Source organism: Arachis stenosperma, chromosome 5, assembly GCF_014773155.1.
Source record: "Arachis stenosperma cultivar V10309 chromosome 5, arast.V10309.gnm1.PFL2, whole genome shotgun sequence".
In the NCBI taxonomy this organism is placed as follows: Eukaryota; Viridiplantae; Streptophyta; class Magnoliopsida; order Fabales; family Fabaceae; genus Arachis; species Arachis stenosperma.
The window spans coordinates 18,472,721-18,493,449 of record NC_080381.1 but is presented as its reverse complement, the minus strand read 5'-3'; the positions used below and the strand labels follow the sequence as shown (position 1 = coordinate 18,493,449).

The 20,729-nt window shown below is 33.8% G+C and overlaps 2 protein-coding genes across 2 annotated transcripts; both read left to right on the top strand.

Annotated features, from left to right (window-relative positions):
- Nucleotides 1-740: 740 nt before the first annotated feature.
- LOC130980511 (uncharacterized) lies at nt 741-15,940 on the top strand. Its single transcript, XM_057904182.1, has 4 exons — nt 741-815; nt 14,572-14,690; nt 14,793-14,921; nt 15,028-15,940. The coding sequence occupies exons 1-4, from the start codon at nt 741-743 to the stop codon at nt 15,938-15,940; spliced, it is 1,236 nt and encodes a 411-aa protein (XP_057760165.1).
- Nucleotides 15,941-15,945: 5 nt separating this feature from the next.
- On the top strand, nt 15,946-16,689 carry LOC130980510 (uncharacterized). Its single transcript, XM_057904181.1, has one exon. It carries the CDS (start codon nt 15,946-15,948, stop codon nt 16,687-16,689), a length of 744 nt encoding a protein of 247 aa, XP_057760164.1.
- The last annotated feature ends 4,040 nt before the right edge of the window (nt 16,690-20,729 follow it).

Below are 20,729 nucleotides of genomic sequence, written 5' to 3'. Positions count from 1 at the left end.
AATAGAAAGCACAGACACCAACTCTTTTTTCAAAGTCAAGGCATTAGTATCACTAACATGTACAAGATCAAATAAGCGTTCACGAACAAAACCATCCACATCAACAAATCTCAAAACAATAGCCATTTGTTCTTTTTTAGATTCATCACGAGCTTCATCAATGATAATACAAAATTTGGCATCTCCAATATCCTTTCTAATTGAGTTTCTTACCATTGTAGCAAAAACATGTATAATTTCTTTCTGAACATCACTTGAAGTATATTTAGCAAATCTAGGAGCATTTTTCAAAACAAGCTTCTGAACACTACTATTGTAAGAACTCAAAAACTTTAACAATTCAATAAAGTTACCTCGATTATCTGAACTTGAGCTTTCATCATGACCTCTATAAGCGCAACCTTGAAAAGTCAACCATCTAATACAATCAATAGATGCTCCAAGTCTACATCGATTATTCTCAATTTTATCTGATATTTATCGTTTCATAAGTGTATCAACATGTTGTGATTGCTTCATCAAATCATCACATGATTTCGTTGCTCTATGATAGAATGAATTGGGGCCTTTGCCAATGTGATTCAAAAAAGGACAATCTTTTTCACTATTTACCTTCTTTCAATTCCTGAAGCCGTTTTCAATGAAAGCATTTGAACCTGTATTGATTGAAGATTCCATAGCAAATAGGTAGCATGGTAAACAATATACAGTATCATCTTTAATAGAATACTCTAACCATGATGGATATAATTCAAACCAAGAAGCTTGAAAACGACGACGATGACTTGTATCGCTTGAGAATGGATACTTATCAAGTATTGGTTGATTTGGTCCAACTTTAAGATAAGCTCGACGAATTTCATCTCTTTTACTTGGATGAAACTTTCAAATCATTAGTCAAATTTCTGGATCTCTTACCAAATGACATACTTTCATTTGTTCAGGATTAAGTCGTGGGCGCTTTGACTTTGAACTATCTTATTGAGGAGCTAAAGTGTTCATGTTTGATGCCTCAAGTATTGAAGAGGTTGGTGTTGATGTAACAACATTAGAAACATTTTCACTCTTTTGGCTAGTCTTTTTGAAAAAAGTATCTATTGTTTTCATCTTACTCATGATTCAACTAAATTCCTACAATTAAGAATTTATATAGATAATAAAATAAATATTATGCAACTTTACTAAACTCAATTTATTTTATTCTTTACAAATCAATAATATCACTGTCACAAATAATTAATAATGAGAAAAAAATTAAAAATAATACAAGGATAACATTATAGTTACATGATTATCATCTTCAATTTTTTTCAAAAACCTAAATTATTATTACAATATTATAAACTAGATAAATAAATAAATAAATATATAAATTATTCATAGAAACAAATAAAATAAATAACTTACAAAAGAAAGAAGAGTGAAAGATGATAATGGAAGACCAAAGACTAGTTGCTATCTTCTAAGTTGTAATGATAATGGAAATATGGAGTGATGTTTTGTTTTCTAATTGAAAGAAGAGGGAAGAATAGAAAAAGTGATTTGTTGATTTTTTATTATTGTCTTTTCAAATTCTTCACTTTTAATATGGATTGAGACTTTTTTTTTTTAACTAAGTATATGACACACTATTTATAGCTAGCCCAAATAACACACTACTTTCTAAACTATTTTTTTAATGGAATTATGGACAGCATATATTTTTCAAAGAGGAAAGGCCTACCTTTTTTTTTAGGGGGCACTCTTTAATTTTTTATTATTCTTATAAACAAAATTTTTTTTGGGGAGCCACCGCCTCCCCTACAACCTAAGAAGTTTCGCCCTGAGTACAATTATATATCAAATTCAAAACACATTATTTTTAAAAGATATCTAATAGCATCCATAAAACACATCATGTTCTTCTATTAATATAAGTTGAATTCACAACACTATAAGTTAGGAATTTTTTTCTCTATCACAATACATTAAGAATTCTCACACGTTTGTTTATACACCCCATTTCCTCTGCTTCCCAAAATTCAATAATATATATATATATATATATATATATATATATATATATACTAGAAGTGGATAAATTATCATTTTTACCAACGAACATTTAAAATACTAATAAATTTACTCTTGAAAAAACAAAAATAACTTTATACCCATGAAAAATAAATTTTATTTAACAAAATTATTCAAACTTTAAAAAAATATCTAAAATTTCTAAAATACCAATCTTAATTTAACCTGTTTTATCACTAATTTCTAACCCTTTTCACTTCCACTACTACTACCACCACCTAGATCATTCTTCGTCCAACTCTCATCCTAACTACCACCGCCATCGCAGCCAACACTACTGCCACCACCCAAATACCCCAACGTCACTAATAAATTACAATAAAAGCAAATCAAAGTTCAAATATATTTAGAGATGGAAAAGAGAATACAAAAGCAACAGTTTCTAAGCATTTTTCTTTAAATCATATGCATCCACAATTCTTTTTCATTGTTTGCGTGCTTAGTTAGTTCTCTATAGTAGCTCGCATCAGAGACGTACAATTTGGGGATTGGAATTTTTGGAGGCCAAATTAAGGATTCATGTGAAGTTGAAAATAAAGCAAATTACGGAAGTCAAACATGGCAGTGACGAGGCACGATGATAATGGTGAAGACGGTAGAGGTGATAGCTCGTTTGCTTTCTGTCCATGTCTATCAAAGATATGAACACGGTGATACACAAAAATACATGAAATACGTATATTTTGTGTCTCTCCCAAGTGATAAGACAGATTTCTAACTTGAGACACAAATTGAACTATAATTTTGGACAAGTTTACCCTTAGTATTTTCTGAAAATTTCATATTTATCCTAAGCCATTTGGCCTTTTCATTTTCCTCCTCCTCTTCTTATTCTTCTTCCCCTCTCTCTCTCTCTCTCTCTCTCTCTCTCTCTCTCTCTCTCTCTCTCTCTCTCACGAAAGTTTGAAAACTGTCCCGCCTTCAGCTTCCCTTAGCGTCGTCACTACCATTGCTAGCCGCATCCCTAACTTGGAACTCAGCCGTCTCAACCCCTCCTCTCAACATTGTGTTATCTCTCCTCTGCCTCTTGCCTCTATGCCTTTGCATCTCGTCATACCTCATTTTCTCGTTGTCACGGGTCTCACTGTGTCGCTTCTCCCTTACCGTTGTATACTTGCTATTAATATGGTTACTACAGGTCAGCAAGTGTCCATTGCTTTGACTATTTCACACTTTACGTCAAGTTTTTTTTGAATAATAATATTTTGAACACATATTTAGGTATTTGGGTTTAGTTTGACTGTTGTTTTATGACACTAAATTTGTTGTAATTAGATTGGTGTTAATGTGTATATCTTTATTTTGTCGTTGCTTTGTTTCTATCTCCTTGTGCTTCTTTGCTTATTTATTTTCATTTTAAAAATTTTCAGAATATATTTTATAAATCTTATTTTGTTATGAGATTATGTAGATGAATATTCTAGTTTTGTAATTAATTTTGTTTTTAACTTTTTTAAAAAATGATTTAGGTCTGGAAGTTGCTATGAGGAAGAAGATTGAAAGAGTTGAGAGGGATAAAGATGATAATGACACTATTTTTTATTATATGAAGGATAAAATAGACATTTCAAAAATCTATATATTCTGTCCATCATAATTACCAAACGCAATTTTTTTTATCACGTCTTTGTGTACAAGTCCATGTCTTTATGTCTTTGAATTTGTGTTTATGTCTTAATTTATGAGAGACATCAAACAAACACATCCTGAAGGACGCCAAAAACGATAAATGCAAGGCACAACGGAGATGGAAAAGGCGACATTGGTTAGTCATAATGGCGACAGTGGTGACATACTCTCTCACCTTGACTACTCCAAGGTGTTTTCTTCATGGCCTACTTCTGGAAGTATTTGAGCGGTGGTAGTGGTGATAACGGCGGCAGTAGCTAGGATGAGAGTTGAATGAAGAATGACTTATAGAAGGGTTGGGAATTAGGGATAGAATAGGCTAAGTTTTTTTTTTAAAGGTAATAGATATATTTCATTCAATAAGAAAGAAATAAGTATCCAAACTATACGATTACAACACATTAAAAGTGGGGGACTCCCAAAGCCATTACTAGAACTAATAGTTTCAATTGAGATAAACATAATTGCTAATAGAAAAAGAAAGAAATATAAGTAGAAAAGAGAAAGAGCTTAAGAATCACAGGCGCACTTCATCCTCTGGTACGATACCGATGCGACAAAGATGGTCAGCTCTCTCACTACCTCCATAGGATTTAGTTTAGTGTTCTAAAAAACAAAGCAGTTCTTCAATTTTTACACACTTCCAGCAAAGATTAGCTAGTAACTGTTTATCCCTCTCCCCCATTCGTTGTTACTTTAGGTAGGAGATAATTGATTCCCATCCTTGAATGAAAATATTGAATTAATAATTGCTGAAATCTAGTTTAGTGGCTACTTTTTCAAATCTTCTTTGAATCTAAGTATGTGTAAATACAATGGTTAATGGTTTCAACATTTGATTGGCATCTAGGGCAGGTTGGATTCGTGTTTGAAAAACGGTAGTGGAGTAATTTTATCACTGGGAGATGTTCATGGAGGAATTTTCATATGAAGATCTGAACTTTGTGTGGCACTTAAATCTTCCAAATACTCTTCCATACTTCAGGATGTTAGACTGTGTTTGGATTTAGCTTAGAGGGTACATGGAAAAACTGATATGCAATCCTGTATCTTGAAACTACATCATGCTGTTTTGACTTGTTGAGAGCCCATTGCAATTCATCTTCCCTTCCATCTGGTTTAATTAAAAGTACTCTGTTATTGATTTCAGGGGAGAACAAATCTTCAAGCAGATTTTGATTCCAACTTAAATCATCTCTAAGAAGATTTTTAACTCTGTGCACAATCAGACCTAAAAAGATGAATCAGAAAAAGAAGCATTAATTTTGAAAAGGTAAAATGTGGCGGCAACCAGGGATCTTCGAAGATACGGGTTGAAGCACCATTCCCAATTTTTCAAACCAGCCCCTTCTCCAGAACACGATGTCCCTCCAACTAACTCCATCAGCCCCAAGATGGTAAGTGACCTATTTCAGCATTCATCAATTCACCATATCTGAAATATTTACCTTTTAAAATTTTGGCAAGAATTGAGTTTGTCTATTTGATGATTTTCCAACACTGTTTGCTTAGTAGAGCTAGGTTTTGAGCCCTTAAGTTTCTAAACCACCTTCTTTCTTAGGCCGCATCATCTGATTCCAACTTATCTACGCCATTCGTCTTTCTGAGCCCTTCAGACTCACCACCAGTTATTTAGAATGTTGTGAATTTCCAAAAATAATGAATCAGGCAATCAAAAACATGATAGAAAATAGATAGGAATTGCTTCTCCCACCGCTTTGAGCATAATTTGTCTTTCCCCAGCTGATAAATAGTTTCTTTGCCAGCTTTGGACTTTCTTTCAAACTTTTTCTTTGACTTCACTAAAAGTAGTCTTCTTTGACTTATGAACCAGGGATGGAAATTCTAAGTATTTATCTTGAGCTCCAATATGAGTAACATTAAGTCTGTGTGCAATATTTGACCAAACTTGCTGGGACGTGTTCCTGTTGAAAAATAAGGTTGATTTGTTGAGATTGACTTGCTGACCACTAAAGCTCTCATAAGTCTCTAATACAGCCATTATCTGATCACAGCTATTGTCAGAAATCTTACTAAATAAGATTGAGTTGTAAAAAAATGGTTTATCTTAGGACTTCTTTTATGAATTTGAATTCCAAGAATTTGACCGTTTTGCTCTTACTTGTGTACCAAAAATGATAAAACTTCTACAAAAAATAAAAATTGGTATGAGGATAGGGATTTCTTTGTTGGATTCTCCTATTTGGTTTAAAGAAACCAAAAAGTTGACCTTCCATAATGATAGAGTAAGAAATAGTGGCCACTAGTTCTCGAACCCAATTAATCAATCTTAAACCAAAATCTAATTTCTCCATAATGAACCACAGAAAATGCCATTCCACTCTATTATGTGTTTTACTCATATCTAATTTCAAAATCATTTCAATCTCTAAGCCATTCTTCTTTGTCTTTAGATAATGCATACATTCATGGGTAATAAGAATGTTATCCAAAATAAGTCTCTCCTCAATAAAAACACTCTGATTAAAGGTCACAAGTTTACTCGTACATAGTTAGAGTCTATGAACTAGAACTTTATATATAATCTTGTACATAACTAAAGATAAGCTGATAAGTCGTCTTACCTGCGTCATATTGCTAGTGTTTGGTATCTTATGGTAGTTCAAGAATTTTGAATAATTTTGTAGGATTTGGATATTTTTATCAACCAAAATCTATATTTCATGGCTCTAAATTCTAGATGCGTCTAATCAGGAAATTGGGGTGTTTCTTCAAATTCTTGTTGTTGTTTGAAACATCAATAACCGCCTTGGAATCACACTCTACTATCACTTTCTTAAATCCCATAATTCATGCCATGTTGAGACCTTGATTTATCCCCCATAGTTCTGCTTTAAAAGCTGAGCAATTTCCTATGTGATGAGAGAATCCCTCGTCCATTTGTTATTCTTGTTTTTGAGAAGACTCCCACAACCTGGTTTTCTTATACTTCTATTCAAAGAGCCATCAGTGTTGAGGGTGACCTATCCACAAGGGAAAGGGTGCCATTTAATTTGTTGTCCATCTTTCTGATTAACATGTTTTTTCCCCTCTATCAAAAGCATTTCTAATCTCCTTATTACTTTTTAGAATTTTCAATTGGGGATTTGGGGATGAGCAAGGGTAAATCTCCTTATTACTTTTTAGAATTTTCAATTGGGGATTTGGGGATCTGCTATACCCTTGCTCATGGCCTTCTCGGTTTCTCCAGCTCCAAGTTTTTCGACAAGCAATGAAGAAGGGTTATTTCTATGTCTTTTGGTTCATTGTCACTTTATTTTCATGTCTATAATCCACTTTTCTCTCTCAGGTTTTATTTAGTTCTTCCTTTGTTGATTTTTTCTTCCTTTGTAACTACTATTTTTCTTCTTTTTACATGTGTGGTCGATTTATTTATTTTTGGAAATCTCTGGATGGTCAAATTTTCCTTTCTTCTTGTTTTTTACTTTTTGAAAGAAAAAAAGGTTCGTGGCCTATATTGAGTCTACGACATTGGAAAAATAAATTAATCTTGGCCAGATCATGCTTTTGGGCTAAAGGCCCAGATTAATTAAGTGGTATACTTAATAGGCTTACAAAAATAAGTTTTATTGATTAAAAAATAGAAAAATAAATTTTGTTTTTGAAAAAAAAACTTTATATTAAATTAAAATGCAATACTACTTAGTTTATTCAGAAAGATAGCCTTACAAATATCTGCAAATCAAATAGTTTATTTGAAAAGATAGCCTTATGAAAATTTGAAAATCAAATATCAAAGATCAATTGGATAAGAAGCATGAGTTAATTCATTATTAAAAAATAAAAAGTCCACGAGATATAAAAACATAGTAAGTAAGGGGAGAAGGTTATCATGCAAGATACGTGTTCCATGGTTGTTTTGGGCTTGAACATGGGGAGGAGGGGGTTCCAAATGCCTTTGGGTGGTTTGTCTGACGTCTTCTGCCATTGTGGTATCGTCGTCTAACGTCTTGATGAAGTTGGGGGATAGTACCTGCAAGGGACTCTAATGCTTAAATTAGCAAAGGTTTAAATAGGTTTTTAGTAGATTGGATTCAAAGAATACCTTAGGGTGTTCGGGTATTTATAATTATAGGTGTAGAATCTGTAACCACCTTTTTGAGTAGCTCCACCTTTGATTGTGGATAACCATCCCCTTTGTTGGGGAGGTTGTTAAGATCTCTCTTCTAGATGAATGGGAGAGATTGTAGGAGTTTGTTTATTGATTCGAGTAGGTAGAGCCAAAGTTAGCGTTGTTGAGCCTGATCTCCACAAGGTTGGGTAGGTGCCGTTGAAGCCCTTATATGTTGATTGGACTTTACTTATTTTGGGTCTCGCTGAACTTTGGGTCAGGGTATGAAAAGTACCCCTGCTTGAGATCGAACTTTATTAGATTGGACTCGAGCATTTTTAGGTCGACTTTGTCCTTTTATGGCGTTGATTTATTACGTCGGGTACACTGCCTTTCCTGGGATCGGGTCGGGTATTTGACGTGTTTATGAATATTAAACATTGTGTATTTTTGTAATCATTCGCACGTTTTCTTACGATCACTTTAGTAACTGTACGTGTCATAAATGAGAGAGGGTGAATTTTCCACTCTGCCCCTAAAGTCTTATAAATACTCAACCCTTTTCTCTTTCTTCATTTTGCTTCTTCGTCTTGGACTTTTGTTTTCTTCATTCTCTCTTAAGGTTTTACTGTAACCTTATTTTTCCTTTCAAGATTTCTCTATCTTGAGTTTCTGCTTCTAGTTTTTGTTTGCGTTTGCTTTCAAAAGCTTTTGGAACGTTTGTGTTTTTGCCATCACGTGCATTCCATCGTTTGATCTTCCATCAAGGTTGGTCTCGCCTTTCTTGTTTTATTTTCTGTACGCATACTTCTTGGATAATGCATTGATGCTGTTTACTTTTTTATGTTTGTGAAAAAATGATTTCTTGGTGGTGTTTTGTTGATGTTCGTTAAATATATCTATTTGTAGTAACCTTCTTAGTTACTCTGTAGTAGTATTATGTGTTCTTTTACTTTCTTTAGGAGTCATTTCCTTATTCTGAACTTATGTTGAGTGTGGGGCTTTGCTTTTTGCCCCTCAAATGGTATCGTTTTCTCTTTAGATGACAACGTTATTTCATGTTCTAGTAACATTGATTGATTGCTATAGTTGCGAGAGGGTTTAATGGCTATGGCGGTTTCCTTCAGTTTGTTGAAGAAGGCTTGGCTTCCTGTAGTTTGTTTGAATATTTGTGTTGTTGTACCTGACTTTCTGACATGTAGACATGATTTTCTTTGTTGTTTTATATATCTTTCTATGTCTCGCTCAGTAATACTCAACATGTCTTCTAAAATTCCATCCGACCTAGACTAGGTAGATATTATCGTGCTTTCTGTTGTCCTTGTAATCGATAATTAGTATGTCAAAACTTTTCGTAGACAACATAGGCTGTGTAAAGATCGGAGGAAAGAGGATAAATATGAGATTTTGGTTGTTGAACCCGAGGAGAGAGTTTGTTTTCCCTGACTTGACAAATCGGAACGTTATTTCATTTACATGTATGAGTGCTTTTTTACTAGGTTGGGGGTGAGACTCCCTTTTTTTTATTTTGAAATTGAAATTCTCCATCTTTGTAAAGTTGCCTGTTCTCAACTTCACTCCAATTCTTGAGGTTTTATAAAAATTTACCAATTAATATGTCGATAACTTGATCTTCCATTATTCTTCAAAGTCTTTTTTTACCTTTTCCAACTTACCAACCTTTTAGTTCCAAAAAACAAGGTTGGATTTCTTTTCGAGCTGTTCAGGGAAGAAAAGTTTTCCCATTTTTGATTATTCTTTTCATGATTTCAATTTTTCATAGTTTGATTTGATTGACTTTTAATATAGTTGTAGCCTAATCATTGCTTTCCATTCATGCTTGCTTAGCTAATTGTTTTGCATACTTATTAATTCTATCTCTTTGTCATTTAATTGTTTTTAGCTCATTGAACTTCCATCTCTTTAATTTCCGTCTTTATGCGTGAAACCCCCCGAATTCACAACCAATAATGTGTACTTAATTTCTAGTCCAAGAGAGAACGACCCGAGATCAACACTCCTGGTTAATTATTTTGTAACTTTGTGACATACTTGTTCAAACTTTGATTCGTGTTGTTTGTTGGTTTGGAGCTATACTTATAACGAATAAATCCTTTTAATTAACGAAATTCCAAACCGACATTTGGCTCGCATCAATAAGTCTAAGCCTCATTTTGCAAACGGCCAAGGTGGGGTGATGCTAATAAGCTCTTCAGGTGGTGCCACATGAAAATTAGCATATTTTTTGCAAGGCTGGTATCTTTTAACTAAGTTGGCTGCTTCCTTTTGCAAGGTCGACCAATAAAAACATGCTCGCAAGACTTTCTTATCTAGAGATCTTGCTCCGAAGTGATTTTCACAAATGCCATTATGAACTTCTTGTAAGACTTTTTTTGTTAACGAGGTCGGAACACACTTTAGCAAGAGTGTGGAGATTTCTCTTCTATAGAGTACATTGTGAACTAAAGTAAAGTTCTGTGCATCCCTTATAAGTCTACTCACCTCTTTTTCCTTTTCAGGGAGGACATCGAATTTGAGGTATTCGATGATGGGGTCATCCATCCTAGATTTACGTTTGTGACTGTCAGTGTGTCTGACTTGTTGACTTTAATTACTGATGGGGTGTGGAGAGTTTCTTGAATTAGACTTTATTATTTTTCCTGACTTGTTGCTGGCCAATTTTCTAAGGGTATTAGCTCAGTTGTTCAATTTCTGAGTTATGTGTCTTACTTCTGCTTTTTGAAATTGAGCTAATTGTCCTAGTATTTCCTCCAAGTATTTTTTTATGTTAAGAGTCTTTGGCTTGGTAGATCTCATTTATTTGAGAAGTTATTACTTGGGAGTCATTAAACACTACTATTTTTTCTGCTCCGACTTTTTTGGCTAACTCAAGCCAGCAAGCATGGCCTCATACTCTGCTTGATTGTTAGAAGATGAAAACTTAAATTTTCGTGAGAGCTCTATCTGGGTTTCTTCTTCATTTTTAAGAATGATTCCTGGTCCACTTTTCGCTTTGTTTGATGATCTGTCTACATACAGATGTCAAGTAGTAGGGTCTCCTTGAACTCCTGCATACTCGGCCAAGAAGTCGGCCAGGTATTGTGATTCGATCACTATACGCATTTCGTATTTCAGATCGAACTTGGACAACTCCACATCCCATTGTAGCATCCGACTCGTGATGTCTGTTTTTTGGAGGATATGCTTCATGGATTACTTAGTTCAAACTTTGATGGTATGAGCTTGAAAATAAGGTTAGAGCCTTCTGGAGGCGAGGATTAAGGCATAGGTGAAATTTTCTATTTTTTGATAGTTGAGTTCTGCCTCTTGCAAGGCTTTGCTGGTAAAGTAGACAAGTTGTTGCCCGTTCTTATCTTCTCGGATGAGAGCAGAGCTATGGCCTTGCTTGCTACTACCAAGTATAATATGAGTTCCTCTCTTTCTTCAGGTCGGATAAGGATCAGTGGTTGACCCAAGAAATTTTTGAAGTCTTGAAAAGTTTGTTCACATTCCTGAGTCCACTCAAATTGGCATCCCTTCTTAAGTATTAAGACCAAAAGTAAAGATTTTAGAGCCAACCCTGCTAGGAATCTGGATATGACTGCCAATTTTTTGTTTAATTGTTAAACTTCTTTCAAACAAATCAGGCTTTTATCTCAAGTATTGCCTTGCATTTATCCGGATTGGCTTCGATTCCCCGTTGGGTAAGCATAAATCTTAGAAATTTTCTGGCTTCTACTGTGAAGATACACTTTGAGGGATTCAGTCTTATCCTGTGTTGCCTTATTATGTTAAACACTTTTATTAATCAGTAAATAGATTGATTTCTTCCTTGGTATTGATGAGCATGTCATCCACGTAGACCTCTATCAACTTCCCAAAGTATGGTGAAAACACCTTGTTCATCAACTGTTAATACGTGGTTCTTGCATTTTTTAGTCCGAAAGGCATGGCCACGTAACAATAATTTTCTCCAGGAGTGATGAAATAAGTCTTTTCTTGATCCGGCTTATACATCGAGATTTGGTCGTATCCTGAATTAGCATCCATAAAGGATAAGTACTTGTATCCTGAAGCCGAATCTAACCAGGGCGTCGATGCTAGGGAGAGGGTAAGGATACTTGGGATAAGCTTTATTGAGGTCAGTGTAATCGACATACATTCTCCATTTTTCATTTTGTTTCTTCATGAGTACTACATTGGCTAGCCATAAGGGGTACTTTACTTTCCTTATGAATCCAACTTCTAACAAGGCTTGGACCTATTCTTCAATGACTTGTGCTCTTTCAGGATCGAGCTTTCATCGTTTTTGTTGGATAGGTCGTGAGTCCAGGTAAACAGCAAGCTTATGGCTTATGAGGTCGGGATGTATTCCAGGCATATCAGAAGGCCTTCCGTGCGAAGAGGTCGGAGTTGGCCCATAGGAGCTTGATGAGATCTGCTTTTAACTCTTTATCCAAGTTGGCTCCTACGTTTGTTGTTTTTCTGACTTGATCCCCGATAGGAACTTTCTCAGTCTTTCTGTCGGGTTGTGGCCTCAACTCTTCTCAGATTCGGACACTGCCGAGTTTAATGGTATTAACCTCTTTTCCCTTTGTGTAGCCTCATAGATTCAAGCTTTTGTTGTAGCAACTTCTTGCGAAATTTTGATCTCCTCTGACGATAGCTATTCCCTCTGACGTTGGAAACTTCATACAAAGAGCAGGAGTAGAGACAATTGCAGCAATTTAGTTGAGCATTGTCTAACATATTAGGACATTGTAGGCCGATGTTACGTCGATCACTATGTAGTCTATACTCAAGGTTCTTGACTTTGTTCCTTTACCAAAAATAGTGTGTAATGGAATGAAGCCAAGAGGTCGGATTGGTGTGTCTCTCAACCCAAAAAGAGTGTCTCGACATGCCTTAAGTTCTTTTTCTTCTAACCCTAGATTGTCAAAAGCAGGTTTAAATAGGATATCTTTCGAACTTCCTTGATCCACCAGAGTTTTGAAGAGGTTTGCATTGGCAAGTATTATTGTAATCACGACAGGGTCGTCGTTCCCTGGTGTTACCCTTGTGCATCTTCTTTTGTGAAGGAAATAGTAGGCAAGTTGGGGGGTTTCAGCCTCTTCTCCGACTTGATAGACTTCTTTCAAATGCCTTTTGCGGGAGGACTTAGTCATGCCACCTCCTGCAAATCCTCCAGCTATCATGTGAATGTGTTTATTGGGAGTTCAAGGTGGCCAATTTCTTTGACTCATATCTTTTTCATCTCTTTTCCTTTTTTCTTGATCATTCGATCTTTTTGCCAAGTATCTTTCTAACCGACCTTCCCTAGCTAGTTTTCTATTATATTTTTCAAGTCATAGAAATTATTGATAGAATGCCTGTATATTTTATGATATTCACAATATTCTGTTCGACTCCCACCTTTTTTGTTTTTGATGGCCGAGGAAGTGAAAATTTCTCGGCATGGCAAATATCTCTATAAATGTCAACAAGGGAAACTCTTAGCAAAGTGTAGTTGTGATACCTTCGAGACTTATCCGAGTTGTATTCATCTTTTTTCTTCGCTTTTTTCTCTTTATCCCGAGCCTGATAAGGAGGGTTTTGCCTGAGAATGAGTTCTCTTGGTTGGGCATTCTCTTTCATGTTGATTTACTTTTTCGGTCACTCTTGTACTTCATATAAGAAGGTTAGATGCCTCTTTGAAATGGACTAGGGGAATGGGCCTTCTTTGAGGCCAGGGACGAAGCTTCTTAGGTTGTAGGGAGGCAATGGCCCCAAAAAAAAATTTGTTTACAAGAACAATAAAAAATTAAAGAGTGGCCTCCAAAAAAAAAAGTAGGCTCCCCCCTTTGGAAAATATGTGCTATCCATAATTCCTTTCAAAAAATGGTTTAGAAAGCAGTATGTTATTTGGGCTATGAATAGTGGGTCATATACTTAGTTAAAAAAAATCTCAATCCATATTAAAAGTGAAGAATCTGAAAAGGCAATAACAAAAAGTCAACAAATCACTTTTGTCATTCTTTCCTCTTCTTTCAATTAGAAAATAAAACAGCACTCTATATTTTCATTATCATTACAACTTAGAAGATAGCAACTAGTCTTTGGTCTTTCATTCTTCTTTCTTTTGTAAGTTATTTATTTTATTTGTTTTTATGAATAATTTATATATATATATATATATTTATCTAGTTTATAATATTGTAATAATAATTTAGGTTTTTGAAAAAAAATTGAAGATGATAATCATATAATTATAATGTTATCCTTGTATTGTTTTTAATTTTTTTCTCATTATTAATTGTTTGTGACAGTGATATTATTGATTTGCAAAAAATAAAATAAATTGAGTTTAGTTAAGTTGCATAATGTTTATCTTATTAATTATGTAAATTCTTAATTGTAGGAATTTAGTTGAATCATGAGTAAGATGAAAACAATAGATACTTTTTTCAAAAAGACTAGCCAGAAGAGTGAAAATATTTCTAATGTTGTTACATCAACACCAACCTTTTCAATACTTGAGGCATCAAACATAAACACTTTAGCTCGTCAACAAGATAGTTCAAAGTCAAAGCGCCCACGACTTAATCCTGAACAAATGGAAGTATGTCATTTGGTAAGAGATCCAGAAATTCGACCAATGATTTGGAAGTTTCATCCAAGTAAAAGAGATGAAATTCGTTGAGCTTATCTTAAAGTTGGACCAAATCAACCAATACTTGATAAGTATCCATTCTCAAGCGATACAAATCATTGTCATCGTTTTCAAGCTTCTTGATTTGAATTATATCCTTCATGAGTAGAGTATTCTATTGAAGATGATGCTGTATATTGTTTACCAAGCTACCTATTTGCTATGGAATCTTCAATCAATACAGGTTCAAATACTTTCATTGAAAACGGCTTCAGAAATTGGAAGAAGGTAAATAATAGAAAAGATTGTCCTCTTTTTGTTGAGTTTTCCCAACAAAGTTTCAAAACTTTTGAATCACATTGGCAAAGGCCCCAATTCGTTCCATCATAGGGCAACGAAATCATGTGATGATTTGATGAAGCAATCACAACATGTTGATACACTTATGAAACGACAAACATCAGAGGAAATTGAGAATAATCGACGTAGACTTGGAGCATCTATTGATTGTATTAGATGGTTGACATTTCAAGGTTGCGCTTATAGAGGCCATGATGAAAGCTCGAGTTCATATAATCGAGGTAACTTTATTGAATTGTTAAAAGTTTTTGGGTTCTTACAATAGTAGTGTTCAGAAGCTTGTTTTGGAAAATGCTCCTAGATTTGCTAAATACACTTCAAGTGATGTTCAGAAAGAAATTCTACATGTTCTTGCTACAATGGTAAGAAACTCAATTAGAAAGGATATTGGAGATATCAAATTTTGTATTATCATTGATGAAGCTCGTGATGAATCTAAAGAAGAACAAATGGCTATTGTTTTGAGATTTGTTGATGTGGATGATTTTGCTCGTGAACGCTTCTTTGATCTTGTACATGTTAGTGATACTAGTGCTTTGACTTTGAAAAAAGAGTTGGTGTCTGTGCTTTCTATTTATAATCTCCAAATTAAAAATATTCGAGGTCAGGGGTATGATGGTGCTAGCAATATGAGAGAGGAATGGAATGGTTTACAAGCTTTATTTCTTAATGATTGCCGACAAGCATATTATGTCCATTGTTTTGCTCATAGATTGCAGTTAGCACTAGTGGCTGCTTCAAGGGAAGTACTTCAAATTCATGAGTTTTTCACACAATTGACTGCTATTATCAATATTGTTGGTGCATCTTGCAAACGACATGATCAACTACAAGAAGCTCAAGAAATTGAAAATGCAAAATTGATTGCCAATGATGAGCTAGAAACAGGTCAAGGTGCAAATCAAATGGGCACTTTACAAAGAGCTGGAGATACAAGATGGAGTTCTCACTTTCATTATGTTTGTAGCTTGATAAGAATGTTTGCAGCTACTCAAACCGTTCTTAATAACATTATTGACGATGGTATAACTTCTGCTCAAAGAAGCGAGGCTTATGGCGTCAACAAAGTGTTATCCTCGTTTGAATTTGTTTTTTCATTACATTTGATGAAGGAAATTATGGGGATTACTAATATTTTGTGCCAAGCATTACAACAAAAATCTCAAAAGATATTTTGAATACAATGCATGTTATTTCCACATCAAAACTACTTCTTCAAAAATTAAGGGATAATGGTTGGTGCAATTTACTTGGGATTGTTAAGAAGTTTTGTGAGAAACATGAAATTGACATTCCTGATATGAGTACACAATACACGGTTGGAAGAGGTCGATCTCGTCAACCAAAGATAACAATCGAGCATCATTGTCGAGTTGATGTGTTTTTTACAGCAATTGACTCTCAAATTCAAGAGTTAAATAGTAGACTCAACGAGGAAATCATGGAGCTTTTGACTTTAAGTACTGCTTTGGACCCTAAAGACAATTTTAAGTTGTTTAATATTCAGAATATATGCAAGTTAGCTGAAAAGTTTTATCCTTTAGATTTTTCTGATCATGAAATGATTCTCTTGAATGCTCAATTGCAACATTATACATCTGATATACCGAATCATCTAAAAGATGTTGGGACACTTTCCGAGTTATGTCAAAGATGGAAGGAAACAAGAAAATTAAGAACTTATCATTTGGTTGATAGACTGATTCGCAATGTCTTGACTCTTTCAGTATCTACAGCAACAACAGAAAGAGCTTTCTCGGTAATGAAAATTGTTAAAACAAGACTTCGGAGTAAAATGGCAGACGAATTTCTTGCAGATAATTTAGTCATTTACATTGAGAAAGAAATTACAGCCACTTTCAGTACATATTCAATAATAGATGACTTTGAATCAAGGAAAAAACGTCGAGCTCAATTGTCTATGTAAATTGTAAATTTTAATTTATTTCAGTTCTAATAATATTGTTACTAATTTTTTTATTGCATAAGTTATGGTTGTGATTTAAATTATTTACATGAAGCTTGAAGCATAATACATTTTTTAAATAATTTTGCTGGAAACGTCTAAAAAGGAATTAAATAGTATTTGAAGATTTTAAAAACAAGTATGTAACAACTTATATTTACAATATTTGAAATTAGTTTTAAGATATTTGTATTTAATTATTTTAATATATAATATGTTCAGTTATCTTATAAAAAATAAATTTTAAGTTTTAGTTGTTATTTTTAATTAAAATTATATATATAATTATTTTTAATTTTTTTTGTTAAAATAAAAAGTTAAAAAGAATATTGGTCCCTTAGTAAATATTGTCTATCTTTACTCCTGGTTGCCTTCTTGGTTAAGATGTTAAGACAATGTCTTTTTTTTAATATTCAAATATTAATTTTTGTATTGAGAGATATTTTGTTTTTCTTGTGATCCTAGTTAAAGGATAAGTGTTTGGAATATTTTGTAAGCATTTGTTGCTTGTTTTCTCTAAAAAAAAAACTCCAAAACTTTGGCCTTTATGAATTAGAATATTTCAATACTAAACTATTGAATTAAATATTATTATTTTTGTAAAATACTTGGTCTTTGCGATTGATTTGTATTTGTAGTGCATTGTTGTATGACTAATTTTATTATTGTATTTGTGACAACTCTTTACTTAACAAAATAAAGAAAATAAAAAAAAAAGAAAAAGAGATAAAAGAGGTCAACATAATGAAATAGAAATATTAAAAAATTTTTAAAATTTATTATTTTTGACTATTATTTTTAACTATCAACTCAATTTTTTTAATCTAATAATCCAACAATGTACTTAACTTATATTTTTAAACAATAATAACAAAGTCTTGTCCTACTAGGTGGGATACTAGGTGGGATCAAACGACGTCATTAAGTTCTATCACATGTCATATATGTACAGAGGCCGTTTACATGTAGATCTCGTTTGATCACCTCATGTATGATCTTCTTAGGTCTTCTTCTTCCTTTCACCCATTGTCAATCTTTCATCCCATCCATCCTCCTGACTGGATGCTCTGTTGGTTTTCTTCTCACATGTCCAAACTACCTGAGACTTGATTATACCATTTTTTTTATAATAGGTACTATTCCAACTCTCTCTATTATATTTTCGTTCCTTATTCTATCCAATCGCATACGATCAATCATTCATCTCAACATCTTCATCTCTGTCACGCTTAACTTATGTTCGTGCTCTCCTTTGGACGTCCAACACTCTGTACCATAAAGTATAGCCGATCTGATAGCAATATGATAAAATTTACCTTTTTAAATTTTAAAGGCATTTTTTGTCACATATAAAACCAGACGTACTCCATCATTTTGACCAATCTGCTTGAATCCTATGATTTATATCCTGTTCAATCTCTTTATTATCCTATATGATGCAGCCACACTTTTAATTAATTAATAAACAAAAATAATAAATTCTCATATTTTTAAACATTCTTCTTACCGAAAATAGTGTGGCGCATCACTCAGCAAATACCAATTGGCAACTGCACTACTGCACTACTACACTTAGTCTCTTACCCATTCTAATTTTCAGGCTTCCACAGTCATCCCAACTGTTCTCCACTTTCAATCTAATTTCTTCTCCTAAATATTTCTTCTAGCCAAACTAATGGTACTATATAATATATATTTTATTTTTATATGTAGTACAACACTAAGTTCTTGAGAAATATATACATCCGTGAGCCAAAAGACAAATAGAAGCACCTGGTTTGTTTGTCATTTTCAAAATCAAATTAAAATCAATAACTTATCATTTAGTTGATAAACTGATTCGCAATGTCTTAATTTTTTCAGTATCTACAGCAACAACAGAAAAAGCTTTTTCGATAATGAAAATTGTTAAAACAAGATTTCAGAGTAAAATAGCAGATAAATTTCTTGCAGATGTTTTAGTCATTTACATTGAGAAAGAAATTGCAACTACTTTCACTACAGATTCAATAATAGATGATTTTGAATCAAGGAAAAAATGTCGAACTCAATTGTCTATGTAAGTTGTAAATTTTTATTTATTTCAGTTCTAATAATATTGTTACTAATTTTTTTATTGCATAAGTTATGGTTGTGATTTAAATTATTTACATGAAGGTTGAAGTATAATACATTTTTTTAATAATTTTGCAGGGAACGTCTAAAAAGAAATTGAATAGTATCTGAAGATTCTAAAAACAAGTATGTAACAACTTATATTTACAATATTTGAAATTAGTTTTGAGATATTTGTGTTTAATTATTTTAATATACAATATGTTCAGTTATCTTATAAAAAATAAATTTTAAGTTTTAGTTGTTATTTTTAATTAAAATTATATATAGAGTTATTTTAACTTTTTTTGTTAAAATAAAAAGTTAAAAAGAATATTGACCCCCTAGTAAATATTGTCTAGCTTTGCCCTGTTTGAGGCCATTAACTGGCCCATTATGACTGCTTCCGTAGGCAAATTTTGAATCTCCAGGCAGGTTTTGTTTAATCTTTCCATATAAGTTTGGAGAGTTTCTTCGACTTCTTGCTTGACCCCGAGAAAACTTGGAGCGTATTTGATCTTGTCTTTTTGGATAGAGAATCAGGTAAGAAAACTCCTTGCAAGGTCGTCGAAACAAGTTATAGACCTGGGTGGTAGACTATCAAACCACTTCATTGTTGCCTTGGTTAATGTCGTCGGAAAAGCTTTGCAATAAGTTGCATCTGACACGTTAGCCAAGTACATTCGTCTTTTAAAGTTACTTAGATGGTGTCTTGGTTCGGTCGTTCTATCGTAGAGGTCCATATCATGGCTTCTAAAGGTTTTGGAAACCCTAGCTTCTCCTCCTCCAAAAGGGGTTTCTTCTCGATCTGTATGGTTACTCCAACCTCGAAGGTTGGCTTCCAATTTCAAAAGCTTTTCTTCTAATTTCTTTCGTCATTGTACTTCTTTTCTTATGTCTCTTTCAGATTCTCGTTGCTTCTCTTGCTATTGCTCGAGCTGTTCAAGTCGGCCTTGATGTCCGTAAACGAGACCTATTAGTTCTGTAGGATCTCTTCTTCTTGATCCTTCAGGCCAGTGTACTTCCGAGCTTACTCCGTGTCGTTTCGGGTTTGATGGGTCTCTGGCCACACCTTTTCCTCTATAGGGTCTGGGAAGTATGACTAGTGCACGATCATCGTTGTGTTGTTCTTGTTCGTGGGTTTTAGAATCGGAAGTTGTATGTCCATCTTCTGGGATGTCATCTGCCAACTACAATATTGACTTTTAGGTCCTCAGTAACGGCGTCAATATTCTGTGGGTTATTTGAAACTAGGCTGGTTTGGGCTTGAACGTGAGATCCAAACGCCTTTGAGTGATTGGTCTGATGTCTTCTGTTGCTGTGGTGCCGCCGTCCGACATCTTGATGAAGGTGGGGGGTAGTACCTGCAAGGGACTCCGATACTTAAGTTAGTAAATGTTTAAGTAGGTTTTAGTAGATTGGTTCAAAGAATACCTGAGAATGTTTAGGTATTTATAATTATAGGTGTAGAATCTCTAACCACCTTTTGAGTAGCTCCATCTTTGATAGTAGATAACTGTCTCTTTGTTGGGGAGGTTGTTGAAATCTCCCGTCTAAATGAAGGAGATAGATTGTAAGAGTTAGTTTATTGATCCCATTAGGTAAAGTCAAGGTTGACGTTGTCGAGTCTAAGCTCCACAAAGTCGAGTAGGTGCAGGTGAAGCCCTTATATGTTGATTGGGCTTTACTTACTTTAGGCCTAGCTGAACTTTAGGCCAGCATATGAACATTACACATAATTTTTTATATCATTCATCATAATTCTAAATGAAAGGGTATATACTGTATACTTTGTTAAATATATACATACAAAATAATACTTATACTACGTTTATACTTAACGTACAAAAAAATAGTCACCAATAAACTATTACACATAAAAATACATATTTAGCATATAATAGTTT

Coding starts and splice junctions, on each gene's coding strand:
- LOC130980511 (XM_057904182.1), top strand. CDS start 741: ATGGATATAATTCAAACCAAGAAGCTTGAAAACGACGACGATGACTTG. Junction 816..14,571: donor TGAGAATGGATACTTATCAA/GTATTGGTTGAT, acceptor CTTCATGAGTAG/AGTATTCTATTGAAGATGAT. Junction 14,691..14,792: donor GCTTCAGAAATTGGAAGAAG/GTAAATAATAGA, acceptor GTTCCATCATAG/GGCAACGAAATCATGTGATG.
- LOC130980510 (XM_057904181.1), top strand. CDS start 15,946: ATGCATGTTATTTCCACATCAAAACTACTTCTTCAAAAATTAAGGGAT.